The sequence below is a fragment of the Excalfactoria chinensis genome, chromosome Z (assembly GCF_039878825.1).
Source record: "Excalfactoria chinensis isolate bCotChi1 chromosome Z, bCotChi1.hap2, whole genome shotgun sequence".
Classification (NCBI taxonomy): domain Eukaryota; kingdom Metazoa; phylum Chordata; class Aves; order Galliformes; family Phasianidae; genus Excalfactoria; species Excalfactoria chinensis.
Genome location: NC_092857.1, coordinates 22453782 through 22477899, shown reverse-complemented (window position 1 = coordinate 22477899; position 24118 = coordinate 22453782). Strand labels below are relative to the sequence as shown.

The 24118-nt window shown below is 37.3% G+C and overlaps 1 protein-coding gene across 2 annotated transcripts; it reads left to right on the top strand.

The window, feature by feature from the left end:
* The first annotated feature begins 2449 nt into the window (after nucleotides 1-2449).
* AGGF1 (angiogenic factor with G-patch and FHA domains 1) lies at nucleotides 2450-23541 on the top strand. Of its 2 annotated transcripts, none has more exons than XM_072359365.1 (14): nucleotides 2450-2824; nucleotides 3289-3382; nucleotides 4403-4608; nucleotides 5266-5412; nucleotides 6007-6195; nucleotides 13959-14313; nucleotides 15812-15923; nucleotides 17091-17142; nucleotides 19099-19200; nucleotides 19544-19709; nucleotides 19964-20046; nucleotides 20275-20402; nucleotides 21755-21854; nucleotides 22410-23541. In XM_072359365.1, the coding sequence occupies exons 1-14, from the start codon at nucleotides 2654-2656 to the stop codon at nucleotides 22608-22610; spliced, it is 2106 nt and encodes a 701-aa protein (XP_072215466.1). In that variant the 5' UTR covers nucleotides 2450-2653; the 3' UTR covers nucleotides 22611-23541. The 2 variants fall into 2 exon arrangements, with proteins under 2 accessions (XP_072215466.1, XP_072215468.1); XM_072359367.1 differs by lacking the exon at nucleotides 13959-14313 and adding an exon at nucleotides 9629-9698.
* The last annotated feature ends 577 nt before the right edge of the window (nucleotides 23542-24118 follow it).

Genomic DNA, 24118 nt, shown 5'->3' with positions numbered 1-24118 from the left:
ATCCTTAAATGCCATCTAGTGGAAAAAAACATTTTCACATATCTGCTGTTTTATGGAGAAAAGGGGAATTGTGCCAAGACATGGATAGACCTCTGTGGATTTGTGAGTTTCCATCACTTTCTTAACCTTGAATGTAGTAAACTTCAAAGCACCGTGAAGGAAGGAAACATGGGTCTTAAACTCCACAGAGTCTCAGTTTCAAGTGAGCAGGATGCCAAGTTGCAAAGGAGGAGTCCATGCAGTTAAGTTTCCTACATGCAATAGATCTCTGTAAGAACCAAGAAGCCCCACGCTGGACATGAAGCCAGCTACACTACACCAAGAGAAGAAAATTTATAATAAAGAAAAAACAAAACTAATATGCAGAAGCTTGAATGACAAGATATACCATGGTATGTCAAAACGAATTCAAAAATGATGCAACAAGACCAAAATAAGCAATACCAACCAAAACACCAAAATACAGTTTGCTGATTATATTTAAAATCTCTGTATTGCCTCAAAACAAGCTGTCAACATAAGCACAGTCTATATACTGTGAATTAGAAACAAAATTACTGACCTCTTAGTCAGTTATGCCTCTTGAATGCCATAGCACCTTGACGACTTTCGCATGTAATTTCTGGTACTGCTTTCCAAAAGCCCTGTGCCCAAATGTTGTCAGTGTCCACCAGAAGGGGAGTCACTGACCAGCTGCCCCCTATTCAGAGACAGTGCTCTGGGGTCACACTTCTGCAGAAATACTCCTTGTGTCTCTGAGACGATGCCAATGGGACCCCTTGTTAGCCCAAGACTAAGTCAAGGCTGGCTCACTGACCTGCTCCTCTACTATGATGCAGGCATACTGCTCTCCTGAATTTTCCACTCCACAGTACAGTAGAGGAGGCCTTATTTCACCTCCAGACAATTTGTCTTCTGCAAATAAGTGCCATGGGAGGGAGACAATGTTATCTACATGTACAACCAGTGCAGTGTATACTCACAGCAACAGGAGGGTGGTGGAAAGGGAAAACAAAACAGTCCTTGGATTCATTGCTGAAAAGAACTACAACTTCATCTTTTGCAACTGGTTTTATTTTCCCTGTGGCTTATTTCTCTTCAGGACATGTGCATAGAAAGTAGTGTTACTAGAACTGGTTGTCAGGGTGCTGACGTAGGCACATGTCATTGCCTGATTAAATGTGATATGCTGATGGTAAGATCAGTAAGTTCCAAAGTGATTTTTGAGGAAAATTCACAGTTCAAGGCATACCATCACCACTTGCACCTCTCTTTGGAGTGTATTCATCTTGTTGCAAGGCAGGAAACAAGTAGCAGTCAGGCTCTGTGGAAAAAAAAAAACAACGGATGATGGTGTGAACAGGTGACCAGCCTGAGAGAAAGGACTCCTGATAGTTTAGGAACATAAGTAAGCTGCTTCTAGCTTCTGCATGTAGCTAGAAGAAACTTTTTTTGTGAGTAACTGCTCGGTAGCTGTAACTAAGAACCCTTGCTTTCTTTGATTGACCTTGCTTATGCTGATAGAAGATGCTTTATTGTCTCCTGCTGTTATATACATGGCCACAGTACTAAGGGTCAAAATCACACACACTGGAGCCTTTAACGTCTCTAACCTGGGGCAAAGTAATTGCCTTATTCAAAGTTCTGCAAGAGAAAGGGGTTGTCTTCTTCTCTGGTCTAACTCTGGAAGTAGGAACTTCCAGCTTAGTCAGCTTTGTGATGCAGTGATCACAGCTGGTGATTAGTTTGGGTTCTAGGAAATCCAGAAGGGTCACTTCTTTTTGTTGATGTGGAATTCACCTGTGCTGCTGCTTTGATTCTGGCTTGTATCCCACCTCATCACCAGTAAGGATGTGGTCCAGGAAACTGTCACCTTCAACCTCATATCAGTTCAATAGGTCCTGATAAACTTGTGTAGGGTGTTCATTCTGTTGTTGTATGAGCCTTCATGGGACCATGGGGTGCAAACTCTGCGATACATCAACACTGCCGCTATCATTCCCAACACACTGAAGCTAACATTCATCTCCATGCACTGCTCATAATCTGCCGATCTGTGCGGACGAGCTAACTTCATTTCATGGTGTGACACCTGTACATGACCGTCCAAAACATGGCTTGCCTTTCAAGTATAGATAGTATTCATATTAGAATACTATGTTACACAACATAGGTATATTATATACACGGGGGGGAAATGCAATGTGCAGATTTAAGGTAGTAGCCTTGAATGCTATTCATATAGGTCCAATTGCAGTACTTACAGCATTTATCAGAAGGATATGACGTTTACTACATTCAGACGTGAGAAAAAGAAAAAGAAAGGCACTGTAGTTGCTGGGACAACCTTTGCCCCACACGGTGCAGAAGACGGCGCCTGAGGGGCCTTAAGAGCAAGTGCCACCACTTCCTGCTTCCCCGTTTTAGTTCCGGGTTGTGCCGCGTTCCCGCGCAGCGGTCTGGTTCTCGCGCTGCTCGGGGAAAGTTTTCCCGCGGCGCCGCCATCGGGCGCGGTTCCGTGTGGGCGCACAGCCCCGCCGTTGGTGCCGGCCGGGCGCCATGGCCTGGGCCGGCGGTCGGAACCGCGGCCGCCGCTTTGTGCCGTGCGCCGAGTGGCGGCGGCCGGAGGGTGGGCGCTGAGGAGCGGGCGGGCATGGCCTCCCCGCCCCACGGCGAGGTGCGGGCCCTGCGGGACCAGGTGGAGGCCTTGGAGGCTGAGCTGGCCGCCTGCCGCGGGCAGCTGGAGCGGGCGCAGCGCCGGCTGCGGCTCACCGAGCGCCTCTACCGCGAGGCTCGGCACGGCGGCGAAGCGCTGCGACGGCAGGTAGGGCCCGGGGGGGGGGGTTGGGAAGGGTGGTAGAGGCCTCTGAGCCGCAAAGGTGATGCCGTAGTCTGAGGGGGAAGAGGCGTTAACGGGGGGAGACGAGCTTCGTGACGGTGGTGAGGGAAAAGCAGAGCAAAGGTCCCGCCGATGCTTCTGGGAAGTTCGATCAGAGTCGTGCGCGGTCAGCGCAGCGCGGGGGGCTTTTCTTGAAGTCCCGCTTGCAGTTCAGTTCCTTGGAAATAACCCGAGTTGAGCGTTCTCTTCCAAGAGCGTCACTTTCTTGAGCAGAAGTGTTTTTCATGATGGCAACCATCCATGTAGGGAATGATCTCCTGCTAAACAAAGACTGACTGAAGGGGATAGAAGGCAACTATGCTTCGACTGAGTTATATACAATAAAACGGGATGCCTGTTTTTTCCTGGCGTGTATCTTTGTGTTCTCTAACGTCCCACCTTTCTTTCAGGTTGAAGAGCTCACTAAGGAAATCCACAGTAAGAAGGAGAAAGACACATCTAGCGTGGAAGTGCAAACGGAGGACTATGAGTGGTCACAAGCAGGTAGAGGGGGTATTGGGTGTCAATCTAGAGCACTGTTGTGAACAGTGGGTTTTTTTGTTGGCTTTTTTGTTTTGTATAAAACATGTTTCAAGTTCCTGTTGGTAGTTGTGACTTGTGGAATCAAACTCCATAACCACGAAGTAGTTATAAAGCAGGTATGTTTAATGAGTGATGCGCATACAGCCTGGTGCAAGGGGGATAGCCCCACCTCACTTGCACACCGTTAGGAGAAAGCATGCAACAGATATAGGCTGAACTAATACATAATCAATAGTTTGCAGGAATTTGGATACATATTCATTACATTCCTGAGACCCCATTAGCTTTCAGTCCCTCCCCCCTTGCGCGCGTGTGTAGTGAGTTGTGGGGGTGGTTGTGGGATGAAGGCTCATCGTCTTCCTTGCTGTAAACTTTCCACCCTGCAGGAGGGGCACCCCCTGAACTGGTTCCAGCTTGCTCTGAGGACATCTAATCACCACACTGTTCTCAGGCTGTTCCACCCTTACCTTCATGGCCTTCGTCCCCTTGTTTTCTCAAACTTAGTGTCTGCAATTCCCCCGCTCTGCTCCCCCCTTAATATAAACTGTAACTACCCTTTGCCTTAGTGAGGCCCCCTTTCCCTTTCTGTAGCAAAGTGTTCCCTTTTCATCTATTATGGGGTCCTTTTTCACTCTTCAGTTGTGTTAAACTTAGTAACCAAAAATCAGCTTTTAGACTGTTTATTCAAGTGGTATTTTTTAGTACAGGATGAAGAGTAGCATACACTTGTATGTGAATTTTTTGCCACATTACTGTGATATTTAGTGACCTCCAGCATTATGCTGGTGTTTCTTGTACCAATTCTTAAAGTATGTTAAAACAAGACATGGTTCTGTAAAAGTGGTATAGCACAACATGCACAACTTAATAATGGTTTTTTGTTAGACTACTTCTGTGCTTAAATTTTCAGTTAGTCTGGAACTGTTTTGTGTGAAATGTTGCTTTGCTGATCTGTATGCCTTCGACTTCTTTTCCCTGCAGATTATTACTACTATGAAAATTATTACAATCAAACTGATGCTCAGGACTATGCATCTGAGCTATCAGTGCAGGACAATCATGGGACTGAAGGCACCGAGCGTGATTTCACAGAGGAGTCACAGATGGACGCTAATATTCCTTTAAGGGTGAATAGCACTGAAGTTGCAGAAGGTGGAGAAGAGGAAAATTTGATCCAAAATTCACAGGTTATAAAACTTGAGGGGGCGGGATTGTGAATTTTGAAGTCAGAAATCTATTAACATTGAATTTCATTTAAAAGTTGTTCTTTCATTCTTGATGTCAGTGTGTGGAATGATCTCTTCTGTGCTGATGTTGTAACAATGACAGCAGACTTTGTTATGCTTTGAGGTCTTTGTGTGTTCAGTATAATATTAGTCCTATATTTGCTTGAATTAGTGTTGACATTCTAAAGCAGATGGTCAGTATGGTTCAGAAACACTAAAAAACTGGCATTTTTTTTAACAGCAGAAAGCATTTAATATGAACATGGTGAATTCCACTTGCGGTCCACTTTTTTCCGTAAGATAAAGTAGGCAACATATAAGGAGAATAAAGTTGGTAGGATATTTTTTACTCTTTTGTTGTTGTTTTTCATGCTTCCCTGAGCCACGTTTGAAAATGATCAGGGAAAACAGAAGATATGGGATGAAAAATTGATTCTATTATAATCAAGAGGAATTTAGCAGTAAATGACAGATCTTTACCTTCTTGTCTAATAGTCCCTTGAGCAATCAAGTCAATAGAGCACTAATATTTTGTTTAAAATACCACACCGTGAAGTGCTGAAGAACCAAGGAGGTTTTTTGTGGAAGAAAGTTTAGTTTGTTATTTTCTGGTTCTAGGAAGCAGAGGATACTTCAGTACAGGAGGGTTCTTTGGCAGAGAGCTTGAGAGCTGCTGCAGAAGCTGCTGTTTCACAGACTGGATTTATATATGATGAAAATACGGGGTTGTATTATGACCACAGCACTGGATTCTACTATAATTCAGTAAGTACAGTTTTCAGAATGCTTGGCATTTTTTCCTCTACTGCACATGTTTTTGTAGAAGTTGATAAAAGAAGAGAGCTAAGATCCAGTCAGAGTTCATTAGCTTTAATTAAAGTTCCATAATGATTATATTCTTCTATGCGTTTTTCATAGGAGACGTGTTCAGAGCTCTCTTTTTGTCCTACGAGGTGTATGTGCAAGCATATATAGATGCAAGTATAAACAGTAACAAATTATGCTGGAACTACTCTGCTGAAAACAGGTTCTGTTTGCACCATTATGTGCAACTCTTTTAAAAACAAATGTTGCCATAGTAAACAAAACTAGTAATTTTAAGATGTATTCTTCTCTCTGTTACTTTTTATTTAAAGTCTGAAGCTGCAGCAGTATCAGTGTTACCAGTTGTGGATGTTGTCATGTTATAACATAACCAACAAAGATCAAAACACTTCAGTTCTCCTGTAGGTTTGAGTATTTCTTAGGGGAGGGTATGGGAAATGATGCAAGAGGTGTGTGTGGCACTTTCTTAGCTGGGTGTTCTGTTGTATGGTGTTTATCAAAGAAATAATAATGTTCTTTATTTTTCTTGTAAAGGAAAATCAACTGTATTATGATCCTGCAACTGGGATTTATTACTACTGTGATGTGGAAAGCGGACGATACCAGTTTCATTCGCGAGTGGATCTGCAGTCTTATCAGGCTTCTGGTTCTCAGCATGCCAAGGACAAGAAAGGGAAAAAGAAGAGAAAAGAACCGGAGTGGTCTGCTACAAATGAGTATAAGGTAACCTCAGAGCTTCTGGGGGGCAAAAAAAAGCAAACCTTGTATTATTTTGTTTTTTTCATTGTGGAATTTAGAGGTTCTGGGATTTGGTGTTTAGAGGATGTATATCCATGTTTTCTGAAAGTGTCAGATGTTTTTGAACCATATGAGACAAGTTAGTAGCTAGTGACAAAGTTTTCTCATTGAGCTGTAAAAGATGGCACTTTACACTTGGATTCCCTCACTTTTCATTGCTCCTTCATTAAAATACGGTTGCATAGATCTTTAAAGTTCAATGTCAGTGAAGCTCTTTAGCAAACACTCTGAAGTGAAGTTAACCTACTGTATGAGCTGTTTTTGCATCAAATTCATTGTACCCTCATAGTGTCTTGATTTTTGGTTTTTGCTCTTTTTTAATATTTATGTGATGAATCCAAAAATTAAGGAGGGGTTTGAGCACATAGAGACCCACTACTTTTTTCTTTGTCACTGTACTCTACACTGTACACTGTCACTGTACTTTTTCACTGTATCCCTGCCATCATCTGAAACTGGTGAAATCTCTGTGGAGTTCTGATCACTTCAATATGTTCTTCTATTGATATCTTTTTTGATCAATACATTTTTGTTGTCCGCAGAGTTCAAATAAACTGTAATCTTAGTAAGTGCTGAATGTAGTTAACTTGTATTTTAAGTTACGTTTTGTAGCTTCATTTCTATTCTCTTCTGATTGCTAAGGAAATCTACCAAATAGTACAGTTAGTAGGTACCTTGGAAGAATGTGTTGTCACGTGTGTTAAAACTCATGAAACCTTCTCTTAATGAACACTGTTAATGGTGTTGAATCAAATTTATGTTGCTGTTCTGTAGATTTGTTTTATTAGGATTTAATTGAATGTGTTATCTTTGGTCTGCAGGGCTTCCTTAGTTTTGCATTTTTAAGGCCATTGCTTTAACCATGGCATAATTTCATTATAGAGATTCCAGCACAGCTGATTTGTTGAAGTCTGAAAGAATCACATAGTATGCAAGCATAATCATTATGTAACATCAGGACAGAGCTTAAAATTGTGTTTTCAGAGTTCAGGTCATCTGAAAGATTTGAAAACAGAAATTTACATTGTATGCTAGATGGATAGTGGTAGTTGGTTGATTATGGAACCTGTGTTTGTATTGTGGCTAAAAATTTCTTATAGACCTTTTCGAAAGATTAGGGTAGATACTTAGCAACGCTGAGTGTAGTGGCTCTTTAGCTATAGGGAGGTAATGCAGTTGAAGCTAGTTGGTAGTTTTACCAGCATCTAAGTTCTGGACATGCTGTGAGCAAATATAGAATTAGCATTCTGAAACTCTCACAGGGCATTGTTAATCCAGAACTTCATCATGTGTCTAGAAAAGTTGGAGAAATTTGTAGGAATTAGCCTTCATCAAATAGTGCAATTAGTAAATCCCTTAAATTTAGTTTTGTGGTGAGATTTTCCAACTTACCTGAATGTACAAATATATTAAAAGCTTTGTGACTTAATAGCTCTAATGTAAAAAATAACATTGGCTGCCTTGTGGGATCCCATCCCTGTCTGCTTATGTCACCCAACTGTATTGCAAGTAGCTACTTGTCTTTAGCTCATGTCACATTTAAGGTATCTTTTCTGTGAATTTTGCACAGTCACAAGGTAGGAGGTAAACATCCACTTTTGATGATGAGTTTTATTGATAATGAACTGAATACTTAGCTTTGTGGAATAATGCATTTTTTAACCAACAAGCTAGCAGGAAAACTGTTTAAAATATGTTCTTTTGCACACAGATTTGTGCACCTCTGAGCAGGGAGGTAAAGGTTGTGTCACAGAAACTGTGTCACTTGCTATTTATATTTTTTTATGAAAGAATTCAAATTGACAGTTACACTGCTTTAACTTTGGGGAAAAAATAAGAAGCCTTCCTGTCGTTGCACTTCTGTGTGGACGACTAGATTTAGAAAGCAAATTGTTCTTTAGGGTCATACTTGAATCCTTGAACATTACTTGAACATTAAGATGTCCAAGAAATCCATTACTCTTTTCCTTCTCTTTTCTTCCCCACAAGCATTACAAATAGGAGATTTTATTTATTTATTTATTTATTTTGCCTGGTTTATGATTTATCAATGATAAATAAAGCAAGCAATGATAAATAAGGCAATATCGATATAAACATATATAATATACAATATTATATTTATAATATTGGTAGTTAAACAGTTTTTACAAAAAAAAGAAAAAAAAAATTACTCAAGCCGTTTTAAAAAATTCTTCTCCTTTTAATCTAAAAATGACTATCCATTGAGCAGATAATTTCCTGTTTCTGGTGACTGGAAGAGGTAATGTTTTTTGTTTTTTAAATTTTGTTTTAAGTTGCAGTTTTGTTTGCAGCTACTGTGAGGAATCTGCTGTGCTCACTGTCTTACTTATGCTGCTTTCTTAGAAATAAGACATTGGGATGAATAGGACTACAGACATTAAAATTGTTCTCCACAAATATTGCAGTGTTTGTGAAAAAGCAATACAAATCTGAGGATCCAAAGAATAAAATTACTCTAATAGTTAAGTAAATATTCTTGTGTTTTTAACTAGCCAAATTACCACACAAGAAGATGTTAATGAGCCTCTGTGAAAAATGAATGTACTTGTAATAGCAAAAAAAAAAAGAGGTGGTGGAGGGGTAACTGACATAATTAGTGCCTAATTTATTATGAGCTTTATGTAGAGATTGTTTAAGTCAAACTTCTTTATTATGAATAGTTTTCTTTCAAGCTTGCTGCTCATGTGCTTGCATTTAATAGACAGTCAGACATCGCGTTTGACAAAATACAGTTTAGGTTGCTTGAGTGGGATTCGTGGAATTCTTGGAATTACAAGGATTTAGTTTTCTTTCTGTAGTGATAGGTCAAGAATATTGATTGAGAACTACCATAATTGCTTTCTGCGTGAGAAGAATCTTTAAAATTTTCTTATTTAAGAAGTTTAAAAACACTTAAAAAAAATTCACAACAAAAAACCTCACAGGGTAGCATGAATGATGTGATCTCTGACCCACTATCTAGATTTACATTTTCACACTAGTTGGAGAATAGACTTTATGCAATGATCATCATGTAGTTTTATTTGCTAGATGAGGGTTTTGAATGACACACAGCAAAACTTTGGTGCTGTCAATAGGCTCTGACCTATGACTTTTTTTTTTCCCCACAAGTAATTTTTACAGCTTATTCTTGACTATTGTTTGTTGGATTTTATTTCAGTGTGGTGATCAAAATTAACTTCCACTGTATTCTTTACTACTGTAGATCTGTCCTGATTACTTCTGTGCAAGAGACGAGGCTTTCATAGTAGTATTTCCCATATGACTCTTGAAACAGTGATTTTATTTTTAACACATGTAGTTTACTTTTTGCTGATATTCATCCCATCTTTAGGTACGTCAGTTGACAGAAACCATGGCTAGTCTGAAGATTTCTTCTTTTGGATTGGCAGCTTCTGGTAAAGGTAGAGTTGAGACACCAAACACATTAGTCTGTGGATGTTTACCTTTAGCCTTGATTTATATATTAAGAGGGAAAAGTGTCTACAAGTTGATGTTTAGATACCTATTTCACAAAAGAAATCACTTTTTAAAAAACTTATTTGATCAACACCAGTTTATCTAAAAAGTAAACAAAGAAAAAAGTAAATTGAAACACCGTATAAGTAAAGCATCTGAAGAAAACTTTGATGGTACTATGAGTATCTGGGGAAAACACCTATTTAGTATTACTACTCTTGACTAATTGTACTACATATTCTTTAGGTAAGGCAAATATGTACTTTCAGTGTTTCAGAGCTTCCCAGTAATGTATGACTTCATAATATAGGAAGAGTGTTACTCGCTTCATGGTTTTTAGTTGGATTTTTGTGTTGGAACTTTCAGTATTGCATGGAGTAGAAGATGGTCATTGGAGTGCTTGTGAAATGGTGTTAGCAAGTGGAAGTTTAGTCAACTAAGTGGAAGTGTTGCTAGGAAATGTTTCTTAGAACTACACTATACATACACAAAATAATTTTAGTTCTGATTTGTAGGCAGACCCAAGAGTTGCATGAGAATACATGTAGCTCAGGTGTAACATAGAAAAATATGAGGTTTCTTGGAAAGAGCAAATTGTCACAGAAAATTTCTCTTGTCACAGAAAATGTATAGTTAAATGTTTCAAATATTTTGAATACATAATTAAAAACACATTACTCACGTATGGGAGATGATACTTGTGAAGGTCTTTGTATGTGTAGTTTGTGACCTGTTCTTCAGAAAGTGAAACCATCAGTTCCTTCCACAGGACGCATGAGAACAACCTGCTGATTCTAAACTGCTTCACTTTTTTTTTTGTCTGTCCGTGTCAGAAATGCAGGAAAAAGAACCACTTCAACCCTGTAGTTAAGAAATAGTTTATTATGGATTACCTTCATCCCTCCTCTGAACTTGACTATTAGTCTGACAGAGGAAAAGTCAGAGATTGTGTAGTGATTCTGCTTTTCAAAGCTGAACGGTATAGAGGCAGTCTCTGTCCAAGTTGTGATCAGTTTAGTGACCGTTTAGATTTTAGGCAAGGCAAAAATATACAAAAGGAATGTACCTAGGTTCAGGATGTAACTACTGTTAGTTATAAGCATGTACTTTCATCCTTGTTATGTATCATAAATTTATCAAGATGAGTTAAATATCTTGTTATTGAGAAATAAAGTGGACTGATGGTGTTTTAGTCATTCAAGATGAAGCTTACTGAATATACTGTTTACTGTTGGTTCTACCTTTAAATAAAAGCAGTGGCTATATGTAGGCATGTTATTAGCTGGTTATAGAGTTGTATGTTCATGTATGCTACATATATTCTGTTTTATTTCTAGTGGTTAGGTATTACAAAAGGATTTATTCAATACGAAACACTGCCAAATACTTTCAGGCTTAATGTTTAGGCATGATCAAAGCACAAATTTTGATGCAGATATGTGAAATCATTAAAGGGCTCAAAATCACAGTCTTTGGGAATGCAATTTGAAGGTCCTCAAGTTTGTACAAGGCTAAAATATTTCAGGAGCTCAAATGAAAGTTTAAGATTAAGTCACAACTTAAGGCACGTTCACTATTTATAGTAACTGCTTTGTTTTTTAAATACCTTTCATTATCTCCTGGGACAATCTTTGTAGGCTTTCCAGAGAAACAGGTTTGATTAACAGGTCTGTTGTTTTTCTGTGTCCAGGGTCTATCCATTGCTATTAAATCCTGCGTTAAATGCTTCTACCTTTTGCTTGATGTTACTTGTTAAGCAACCATTCACTTGAGGTATCAGTTCGATGTTTTTCTTTCTTGTTCTCTTGCTGGCTTTTTTGTTGTTGTTTTTTTTTTGCTGTCTGATACCACAATGGCCAGTGTTAACTCAAGTTGTCCTTTTGTTTTTGCTGTCTTCTTTTCCCTGCACCTGTAAGCTACAGCTCTCTATTCTTCCTGTGAAGTCAGATCTTGCTTCCAGAGGTCGTGCACTTTTTTTTTGTCTTAATTCCAGGAGAGGTTCTCCATTCACCTGGACCTATTTTCTGCCCTGTGTGCTTGACTTGTCTACAGTAGGATGGCCTGCTCCTGGGCTTTTAAAAGGTGGCTCTTGACAAATGACCAGCTCTTATGGATCCCTAAGCCCTGTAGAATGGATTCTCTGGAGACACTGCTGACTAGCTCCCTGAGAAACTTAGTCTGCTCTTTCAAAGTCCAGGGTGGCAACTCTGCCTCTTGTCTCCTGATAATAAAAGATTATGAACTGTTTCATGATTGACTGTGTCCAGGACAGCCACCTATTGTCACCTGTCCCACAAGGCATTCCCTATTCTCAAACAACAGGTCTAGGAGGGCACCTTTCCTAATTGGCTCACTCAATACTTGTAACAGGAAGATACCTTCAGCATGTTTTAGGAGTTTCCTAGGCTTGCTTGTTGCGGCAATATGATTTTTCCATTTTATGTCTGAGAAGTTGAAATCTTCCATAAGAACAAGAGTGACCAGTTCCATAGTTTCCCTCATTACCCATAATTAGTTTCCCTAATTGCTCATCCCATTGTCCTGGGGGGGGGCAGTTAAGAGTGGGCACCAACAATATTTGCTTTACTATCCATCCTGTTATTCCTCACCTAGAGGCTCTCTATTGTACTATTCTTAATGGCATGGGCTGTCCTGTCTAATCTCTCTCACTTAGATACAGTGCAGCACTACCACCTCACTTCTCCTGTCTGTCTCTCTTGAGCAACCAATAGCTCTCCATCCCAGCACTCAAGTCATGAGACTTGTCCCACCAAGTCTCACTGATACCAGTGATACCGTAGCTCTGGGAAAGGACCATAGTTTCTAGTTTATCCCATTTTGTTCCTCATACAGCTTGCACTGGGATACAAGTTTTGCAGATATTTCTTTCTAAACTCCCTGGAACAGTGTAGATGCTGCTGTTAGGCTTGTCACCCTCAGATGGTGCTGTACAATTGCTGAGTTCAATCTCAGTGCTCCTAACACTATTCCCTTCCCCTGTCAATGCTGGTTTAAAGTCTTGGTCAGTTTCACCAGATGTGAGGATGTTACTGAAAGTGAAAGCCCATGATATGGATGACCTGTGCAACACTTTTGGCTGGATTACTCTATCACTGAAAATAACACAGGCAGTGGATTTGCAGTCCTCTTCCTTCCTAGTTATAGTTCTTAGAAGTTTCAGGGAGGAGGGCAATTGCAAACTGGCATTCTTTAAGGTAAAACATGAGGTCATTTAATATTTGTTGTCTTATTGAATGTGCTTTAGAAACATACGTTAAAGCCCTAAGCACTATCTTGACTACTGGGCTGAGAGGAATTCTTAGTTTTGACTTGTAGTTGTGTCACTGATAAGTTTTTATAATAATAGTCAATGTCATATCTTCTCTCAGTAAAGTGCTTTAATCTCCATGGTATTAACATGCAAGTTACTTTATGTATCTTGAAATGTAGAATACTCTATGCGAAATCTTCCTGAAAATGTCAACATTTTTTTTTTTTTTAAACTTTACCTATGTTGCAAAATTTTGTATACTGAATGCTTTAATTCTGAATCTAAGAAGGCAAGTAATTATACCACACAATCTGATACGGTTTTTTTCTTCAATGTCTGTTGCAGTCAAAAACTGATTCTCAGTAGAACCTGTTCCACATAGCACAAATTAGGCTTAGAAGTTCTTCACAGGCTTTTGTTTAAGTTGCATTTTTTAAATTGGAGAGAGCCAATCATTAGGCAAAGAAGAGTGGGCATTTCTGATTTGTGGAACCATTCTGGGGGGAAAAAACAGCAAACAAGAAGAGAAAAAACAGGCGGAAATTACAATGAAGATTAAAGAAGCTTAAAGCAAGTTGCAACAATTGTGTTAGAGAGGATCAGAAGGGTCATAAAGGCAAAACTGGAAATTAGTCATTGGTATTTGTAAGTTTGAGAGTAAGAGCAAGGATTGTAACTTTTTCTTTTTTATAGGAAAAGCTGAAAGAGTTAAGTGGAGACTGGAAAAGGAGTGTCGTCCCACTGATCAAATAAAAGATGGATTTAGTTATATCCAGTAGGACATGAAATGTGCAGAACTTTCTCAAAATGTGTTTTTTAATAGTTTTAAAGTAATTGCTAATGAAGAATTTAATTCCAGGCTGATAGTGGACTTAAACTCAATTTGTAAAGAATAGAACTTTCCTCAAGTGTGATTTCTGTAACTCTTCTTCAGGATATGGACACAGAAGAGCAGAAATCATCTAACAATTTGAATTGCCTTTCCACTGCTGAGCATGTTAGTTCTGCTGAAGAAGAAGAGTCTCCTAATGCAAGAAAGAAGACAAAAATGGACACAAAAGTACGAAACAATCTAACAGCCAAAGAATCAATTTTTGCAGACAGCACGAATTCTCGTTCATACAAAAGTATACCAGATACCGCAGCCTATACAGATGACAGTAGAACAGTAGACACAGAAAGTGAGCCTGAAGAAGGTGAAATTACAGATTCTGAACATGAACCTTATAGCAGTACAGATGAAGTAACAAGTGAAGAAACCAATGATTTAGAAGATTCAGAAAATGAAGGTGAATTGTTGTACCTTTGTTGTATGATATTATTCTATTTTTTCCAAGATCCCATTAAGGAAAAAAAAAAAATGTGAAGCAGTTTGGATAATGATAGAGAAATAGAAGCATCTGACTTGAGATACTATGGGTGTAAAAAGTGTTGTATATTACCAGTGTTCTTTTATTTTCATTTACAGTGTAGGTGTGACTAATTAGTGGTGTTTTTTCTAAAAGCTGTTAGAGCTGTAACTGCCTGGGCTTATGTGAAAACCTCAGTAGTGGATTAAATTTGTCTACATTAGGTAGTGACAAGAGGGTAGAAAGTCTGTTGCTGAAATTAAAGAATTCTACTGCAGACCCCACAGTAATTCTGTGAACTAGTTTTTCAGTTAGTGTATGGTATTTCATAGAACGATCTGGGTTGGAAGAGTTCAACCATCAGCTTGAGCTACCCAGTCCTATCACTGATTCTTGTATTTCTAATGCTGTTCATAAACATTGCATGTAACTCATTGAGAGATGAAACCCACTGTGGTGAAAAGGAGTACCCAGTAGTATTTGAAATCTTTTGGGTATATTATTGTGGTAATATATTATAAACAGGTATAGAGAGAAAAACATGTATGTTCTTTGGCACCAAAAAAGTTAGGGTCTTAAGACCTCAAGAGCCAAGTGGTGTTTTCTGAAGGTGAGAGTGAGGGGAAAATGTGGAAAGATTTAATACGAACAGCTGGTACATGCAAATGATACTGCAAGTCATAAGAAGTCTGTACTGCAGCCTGGGCCCTGCTCAGAGTTTTAACAGTCAAGTTTGTTTATGCTGCTTTCATTCCTTCACTTACTCAGCTACTCCAGTTCTGATTAATTAGTGCCATTCAAAATGTCTGAATGCTGATGCTATCAAGCACGCTTTCTCTTACTGATTTTCTAAAAATCCACCACAGTGCCAAAATCTTCATGAAAATGAAGATGATATCTCTTCTCATAACTTTATCTATGGTCTTCCCTTCTTGCCAATGTGTTTCTACCTGAGACCATTGGAAACTGTTGATGCAAATATGCATCTGTCAGCTTGTGTTATCTGTACTTATGCTTAAAGATAGTAAGAGCAAAATCAATAAAAATATATTTGACAGAAATTGTCTAATATAAAGTTATATTTGCATGAGTTTTATGATGTGGCCTTTTGAAGAGTATTTGGTCAGGCATCCTAGTTTCGACAAGTGGGTGATGCTAGTAAATTCTGTGTTTTTCTTTATATTTTATGGCTGTACATAAACAGTTGTAGGCATGCAAAAGAGGAGGATTATTTTTGGACTGATAATTTAGTGTGGGGGCACAGAAGTCTAAAACAGTAGTCTAATCAAAGTTTTCTTTCAGATGTACTTATACATTTCTTTTGTTAAAAGTTCATAGGATTGTGCCAGAAAACTGTGGAGTGTGTATCAGTTACTGTCAGAAAACTATGGACTACAGGAGTGAAATTATTGGTAACTTTTCTTTTTTATAATTGCAGATGAAGAAAAGATCTGGCCTCCTTGTATCAGAGTCATAGTAATAAGGTCACCGGTTCTGCAGACTGGATCACTTTATATTATCACAGCTGTGAAACCTGCTACAATTGGAAGGTAAAACTGAGTTAAATTTGTTACCTGTATCTGAAGTTGTACTATCTTTTAGGGCAGCATAAGCCACTGGGGATTGTTTGTCCCCACTGTTCCTACTTGTCCTGCTAGCCTTCAGTAGTTGCGAGGCTTACGTGGCTAACCTTAAGACAGTAAGAAACTTCAGCCATGTCACATAATGTTGTATAACAGCATACGTATTTTATGTAGTTCAGCAGTTGTGGTAACTTGGTATTTTGACAAAGTCCTAATTACAATATAACTAGAAGTTAAGAAAGTAAGAAAGCTTTATTTCTGTGCCACTAAGAAAACTCCTTTAATAATTCAGAGTCATGAGGAAGCATAACTTGGGCTTCTCATTTGAGTCCTGGTTGGGTTGATTCACCACTTTGAAATAAAGTGCTGCATTCTTTGCTAACCTGCATCCATTCTTTAAGTACTGGTAGTTAAAACAGAATCAGGTTTCATCATAGTGATGATGAATTTAATGATAAATTATTGCTTTCTTTAGTGCCTACTAAAAACTCCAGTCATTCTCAACTGCTTTTGATCTGTTGTTGATTTGTATTTTGATTTGCTCCTATATCTGGAGTTTTCTTGGCACATCCATGTTAAATTCAAATTTTGAAAGTTACCTTATAGTTCCTTTAGTAGCTTTATTGTTTCTTTGTCCCCTAGCTTAATAATTAACATGTAAATCATCATCCTCCCAGGGTCTTTAAAAGAAAAAACTGTATTTTTAATAATTATTTATAATAATAATTATTATAGTAATTCATACGTATTGCTTTTATAACTTGTCAAATGCTATCAAGAAGTCAACTTCAGTCTAGAAGACTGATGCTAAGGTGCACTGTGGAACTTGAGGATGCAGTGTTCAGACTAGTGTATATAGGCCTTGAATTAAATGAAAAGTTCATATGGAAATGTCAAGTTTATAGATAGGAAAAAAAAAAGTATAGCAATATCATATATAATTGTGTAGTTTACAGAAGGCTGAAAGCAAGTGAAGTAAGGCCATACATTGTGTATGTTGTAAGATAGTACTTCTGTATTTGTAAAGCTTGCAAAGCTTGCAGTTCTAAGGTTCAGTTGAAACACACCTTTTGTAAGATATTATTTGAGCTATTTCTCCTTTGTCACAAATTATGTATTAACTTGATTTTTCAGAGAAAAAGATGTTGGCCACACACTTCAAATTCCTGAAGTTGGAGTCAGTAAGGTAACTCTTGTTTTTCTCTGCTAATAGGCAGACCTTTTTATCTGGAGAAAGTTTTATTTTTTTTAGCTTTACATATTGCCAAATCACGAGGGGTTTGATTTTTATTTTTTATTTTTTAATATTTATTTTTTTAACATGTGATTTTAGCCACTTTTTTAGCAACAAAGTTAGGAAAAAAGAAAGCAGACAGTATTTTACCCTATGGAAATACAATGTATACAGCAATCTGATTTTGTATTCCAGAAAAGCAAAGTTTGTTGTTTTTTTGTGTTTTTTTGTTTTTTTTTTTTTAAATTTGATTGGAGTTTTATTAATGCACAGTTCAGTACATAGTAAATAATTATATTTTGAGTCCTGATTTATATTATATTAATTATATTAATGTTATATTAATTATGTTAATAATTGAACTTGAGGAAATGGGTGGTTGTGCTAGATATTGACTGTATTGTAAAACATTGGTGTCGGCTAGTTGGAACTAGGTATAGAAAAATCCAATCTTTATAGTTAAGCTTAGGGGAAAACAGGTTGTGTTTTGTTGTTAAGACAGCTGTGTGAATGTATAAGTGATGTACAGAGTGTTTGAAAATATAAGTTTTTTTTTGAAGTGACGTTGTTATAGAATAGTATTTGTACTTATGAAGGGTGAAAAATAAATTATTTGCTCAAGTTTGCTAACTACTGCAACACAGACTGTAAATATAGTAAATATAGCTCTCTTAATTCAGTGTAAGTTTAAGACCTATAATCTGAACAAAAAAGTCAATAAAACACCTGCAAATGCATGGATCTTAAATAAGCTTTGCTAAGTCTGTTCTAGGTTATAGTTCTAACTAATAAGCAGCGTAACATTTTTATACTGAAAATTTTTTAGAGATAATCTTTTTCTGCTATTAATGACGTTTTCTGGCTTGTATTTGAAACTGCGTTATAAAACAGCCAAAGGGGTTTTATATTTTCCCTGTTGCTTCTTAGCATAGCTAACAATATTTACCAATGTTTTGTGGATATCAAAGTTGCTTTGTAATACTTTTCATTAAAATAACAGTGCACAGGAGTTATTTCGCTTTGCAGATGAAGCAGCACATCTGAAGCTAAATGACATATCTCTGGAAACTAGAAGTTACCTCCAGTTTATCTACTTAATTGCTATGTCAGTACTTGTATTTAATAGCTGTGGCATTGACTTTTCTTAAATGTAAAGTGAGGTTGAAATAAATAACTCACTGCAGGCTTAGCATCTCTAGAAGCACTTTTGGTTCATGCTGCTCAGTAAAACAGAGGTAGAATGAAAAATACTAAGCAGATTATCTAGGGGAATCTTTCCACTGTTAGAGGTTTATTTTTTTAATTGATTTGTTAAGATTTTGATATTCCACTTGCAAAATTACCTAAAACAAACAGAAAATAATGGATAGGGATTCTACCTCGAGCATTAAGACATAAATGAAAGTAAACTACGTGAAATTTATGCAGACTCGGCACTTTCAGCTATATCAAATGTGAGAGTAACCTAAGCCCTGTAAACTGAGATCAGATTTTTTTTTTTTAATTACATTTGTTGTCTTGATGCCTTCCAGAAAGAGCAAAATTGAGAATGTTGTAACATACCTTACAAGGAAAAAATCCCATTTATTCATAGAAACAACTAAAAATTGTTTATTACTGTGTCTTTCAGTCTTTCTAGTGAAGCATAGTTTCTGTCTAAGAAATACATGCTTTTTCAGTACTGAGGTTTGTGGTCCAGACAGATTATTAATAGAATGTGTTAGCTTGTGAGGTTGCCACCCATTCACTTACATTTCAAAATGCTAAGAATGTTTTATTAACTTTGAGTACCAAAGCCACACAGCTAAGAGGCTCGCAAATACATTCTGAAATCTTACTTTAAAACAGTATTTAAGTTGTCAAGTATTTGCTTAATGAGAATGTTTCACTTACTCTTCTGTCTATCAGTTCCATGCAGAAATATATTTTGACCATGATTTGCAAAATTATGTTCTTGTGGATCAAGGCAGTCAGAATGGAACAGTTGTTAATGGAAATCAGATTTTACAGGTGAGTATTTGCTGCTACGGTGCTGTGTACATTGCAGAAAACTAGTTATGTGGTTATTTTAAACGTGTCATGGCAAATTGCTAACATTGTTGTTCCTCGATCTCCTTCAGGTCCTATGGCCATTCTTTATATTTTACATTGGCTTTATATTGGAATTAGAAAAAAAAAAAAATCTACTGTTGTTGGAGTTGCTAGAGTGAAATACCCACTGTATTTTAAATGTTTACCTGCATTTGTTACTTCAGACTGTATCAGTAAATTGTGAGCAGTATTCATGTAATAGCATTGGTGCCCTGCATTAGTAACTAATAACTATGGCTGCCAAAACTTTCTTTTGCTGTAGCCTAAAACGAAATGTGATCCATACATCTTGGAGCATGGTGATGAAGTGAAGATTGGTGAAACTGTGCTTTCTTTTCATATACATCCTGGCAGTGACACTTGTGATGGATGTGAACCGGGTCAAGTCAGAGCACATCTTCGCCTGGATAAGAAAAAAGAATCTTCTGGTTAGTTACCTTATCAATGAATATGGTGATTTTTTTTAGTATTATAATTGATCCTTATCTTATAAATAATATATGCTTATATTTCAGAGTTCTGTTACAATTTTCTTCTCAACTGAGAATAGCTCTGAAATAGACAATAGTATATTTTCTTTTTGGCATGTGTCTGTGTAATAATCTTAGAATAAAATTTTGTCTTATGTTGGAAAAGAGTTACACTATTAATTAGAAATTGAATCCTGTGTTCTTCCTTTTAGTTTGCCCAGCACTTAGCAAGGAAGAGAGAGAGATAGTCAGAAGAAAAGCATTAAAACAAATACGGGTCAAATATGGTTTACAGGTGAGTTTACAGAAAATTAAGTGTTTGAGATCTGCATCTACCCTGTGATTCCTGTTTTAAGCAGTAAATTTCAGTGAATAAAGAAAGCTTTTGGAGTCATGAGTCTCATGATTTAACTCAAGCATGTCATTGGTACACTAAATTGTTATTTACAGACATCTGAAGATAGAGCAGTGAGGTCATCAGAAATAAAGAATCTAAATATTTTGTCTTTATTCTGTTTTAAAGAACACAGAGTATGAAGACAACAAAGCAGTGAAGAATCCAAAGTACAAAGACAGGGCAGGAAAACGCAGAGAGACCATTGGAAGTGAAGGAACTTTCCAGAGAGGAGATACTCCAGCTTCTGTACATATGTAAGTTTGTTTGGATGTTAAAAAAATAAATAAATCCTCAGAGTCCTCTAATGAATAGTACAGAACTACAGTAAATATCAGTTACATATTAAGATACAGTTCGTTATCTTACGAATCACCTGTATACAGTGTATTAGGAGAACTAGAAAACAGCTATTCTCACTTCCCAGTTCATATGCTATTAAGTTCTTGCTTTCCCTTATGGAACTCAGCTTGGCTGTTATGATGGCTAAATCACTGTCCTAACTCAAAAGATATGGAACTCAACAATTGCACTACTGACATCTGACACTTTGAATAGCCTCAGTTTTTTGTCTCATCCCAGGAATGGCACATAGGCAAGATTTTCACCTGCATAATTTCTTTCTACTGTCAATATCGAGCCTTTCTTAGTGTATGCATATTTTGACCTCTTCAATGACATTTATTTTAATCTTCTTTCTTAATTATTCCTTCTCTAGTTGCTATTTTGTTTTAAAGAAACATGATCTTGTAGGTGCTGGTAAGTTAGTAAAAAGAACTGTGAGACAATGAAATGTGTGTTTGAATGATTTGGTGGGAAGCAGTGGTCCTGCCTTCTCATTAATGCAGTTGATTCCCACTCACCTGTGCTGTATCTTGTAGGTCCCAAAGTCAGCAAATAGAATGTGTTTTAAGAAGGTTGGTATTGACCAGAGTCTTGGAATAGCTTTGGTATATTTATGAGAAAAAAAGCATAGAATCACAGAGGTTGGAGAAGACCTTCAAGATGATCAACTCCAACCCTCAGCCAGACCTACCAAGTTCCCTAACTAAAACATGCTTGTTAGTGCCATGTCTGCATCTCTTAAATGCCTCCAAGAATGAGGACTCAATCTCTCAGCTGGACAGCCTGTTACAGTGCTTAACCACCATCTCCATGAAGAAATTCTTAGTTTCCAATCTAAACCTCCAGTACTTGTGACTATTTCCTTGCATCCTGTCACTCGTCACCTGAGAAAAGAGAGCAACATCTCTGCAGGTTTTCAGATAATTGTGGAGAGCAGTTGAGGTCTCCTTCTGGCATCCAGACTGAACAAACCAGGTTCCTCCCGTTCTCCTCATAAGTTTTGTTTTCAAGTCCTTCACCATTCCATTGCTCTTCACAGTTTTGAGCAGCTGGCTGTCCTTGTAGAGAGGGATCCAGAATTGAACAAAGCATTCAAGAACTTGCAAAGAAGGCTGCAGAGCCTTCTGGGTAGCTCTTGATGGAAGAGTTGTTGGGTCCTGGTTTCTAGAGTTGCATGTGTGTGAGCATTTCTGTCCTTCAGTATTTCAGTACAGAGCATATATTTTGACTCTTGCTTATTAGTCTTCTTAAACTTTCTTTACAGTGAAATCAGCGATAGCAACAAAGGACACAAAATGTTGGAGAAAATGGGATGGAAAAAGGGGGAAGGTCTGGGCAAGGATGGCAGCGGTATGAAGGACCCAGTAAGTGTCTCTGGTTTTTGCTTAGAGTATAAAGAAATAGAAATGTGTTTGCAAGTGGAAAATGTGTAATTATAAGCCATGATTCACTTTAAACATTTCAGAAGTCTTAGTGGGAGGGGAATAATCTCAGTAGGACTAACCTCAGATCAGTTTTATCAGTGAAGTAGTCTGAAGTTTTTCAATGGTTTCATCGCAGTAGAAACTGACAGTAATATTCACGGTTGTTAGGAAACAACGGGGGATGAGAGATACTGGATTAACAATCTCCAATTTGAGTACAAAGTCTGGAGGAAAATTGAGTCTGTGTAAGTGATGTGAGTTCAAGAGTGGTAGAATTCTTTCTGTCTGGAAGTTACGTAGCACAAAAATCAAACTAGACAGGAAGCCAATGAGAGGAAAAAATGGCTAAAGCTACAAATATCTAGATTACAGATTGTGATTTAACACTTCAACAGTACTTTAGATGTTTGTTTATGATCTAGGTAAATTAGTATTATTATACTTCAAGTATTTAGAATACATAACAGTTATAACGATCTTTAATGTATTTGACAGATCCAGCTTCAGTTACATAAGACTCATGCAGGTTTGGGTACAAGTAGACCAACCTCAATTGAAGATATTCAGATCATCCCAAGCAAGAATAAGAAGAACTGGGATAAAGCAAGAGAAAGGTTTGCTGAAAACTTTCAAGAACCTAAATCACAAAAAGATACACCTAAGAATACACCTTGGGTTAGGGGGACTGCAGAGTGAAGTATCTGGTTCCACACCAGAGTGGGTAATACCTGTGTGTAAATAGTTGGGAGAGAATTTATTTTTATTCTTTTTTTCTTTTGCTAAAGCAGAGTTTTGGTGATATGTAAAATACAGTTGTGGAAAAAAAAATATGCAAGATTAACTTGAGTATGTTGATTAGTTTTCTGTAGTCTTCATGCTTTTATAAAAACACATTTTTAATAAATGAATGAAACATAGGGGATATTCAACTTTAAAGTACTTGAAGATGAATCTTATTATGAGCAGGAAGTTTCTTCAATTCAGTTTTTACTGCAGATGTTCGTAGAAGGTCAAAACATCTGTTACGTTTAAATACAATGCTTTAACTTTCAAACAGTGTTTTAAAAGGAAGCTGAAGCAAACACTCCTTAACCTCACCAAGCCCAGTGAACAGAATGTTGTATTGCCTTTTCATCTCTTGTATGTTTATTCACGACTGTCATGAAACTGCTCAGCAAGAAGTACATCACTCATAAGTTCATGCAGTCCACTACTAGCCACGTCTCAGCTTACCTTCGGTGGAAAAAAATAGTTTTTTAATGATCCATTGGTACTGTTTAGAAATAAATACAGTATTCCATGAAATAAACAACAAACATTGGTGAAGAAAACAGTGTTCAGAGGACAGGACAGCTTGTAGCAGAAATTTTCTTCTGTGAAGAATTTGTTTGAAACTTGCTTAGTAAATCTGTATCATGCCTTTTAAAACAGGAGGTATGTTTAGAAAACTGCTGTCTGTGTGTATTATTTATTAACTTCTTGTTCTGATGCATCCATTGCTGGCAATGGAGTTCTGTCAGAAAAGAAAGCAACAACAACCGACTCATCTTTGGTGGGAAAAGGATTGCCAAAATGAAGCTAACAGCTTGGTATTTATTCACTGTTCTAAACATAATAAATTATTATAAATTTAAAGCAGTGTGCTTCTTGATGCTCTTGTACATATGCAGGATATGAGAGCTCTTCTACAATGAGAACTAACCTATTTTTAGTCATATTACGATTCTGATACTTGTACAAGAGGAACTTGTAGACTCATCATCCTACTGGATCGTGCAGGTTGCTATCAAGCACCATTGAGTAAAACCAGGACAGTTTACTAGCTACTTATATTACTATATCCTCAGACTCTAATAAAACAACATATTCATTCCGTGTTATTTAAATCACTAAAGCACACTTTTTTTAGAATAACTTGACAGTTAGTGATTTAGCTGCAAGCATTCCGAAAGCCTGTTCATTAAAGTCAGTTCACCACTTGCTTTTTTTTTTTTATTAAGTAGCTGTTGTTTCATAGCTGTAGCTAAAATTGTGAATTACTTTGCCATTATATTAACAACTTCACATTTTCAGAGGACACCTAGCTGAGGAAAATGTGGTTCTATATTAAATACTTATTCAGTGATTTTTAGTTTACTGTCTTCAAAAAAAAAAAAAAAAAAGAAAAAGAAAAAAAAAGTTGATCTCTATGGTTCTTATATCAG

Excerpts from the sequence above, each read along its gene's own strand:
- AGGF1 (XM_072359365.1), top strand. The coding sequence starts at position 2,654 with ATGGCCTCCCCGCCCCACGGCGAGGTGCGGGCCCTGCGGGACCAGGTG. Across the intron at positions 15,924-17,090 it reads AAACCTGCTACAATTGGAAG|AGAAAAAGATGTTGGCCACA; the intron begins GTAAAACTGAGT and ends TTGATTTTTCAG. Across the intron at positions 20,047-20,274 it reads GGGTCAAATATGGTTTACAG|AACACAGAGTATGAAGACAA; the intron begins GTGAGTTTACAG and ends TCTGTTTTAAAG.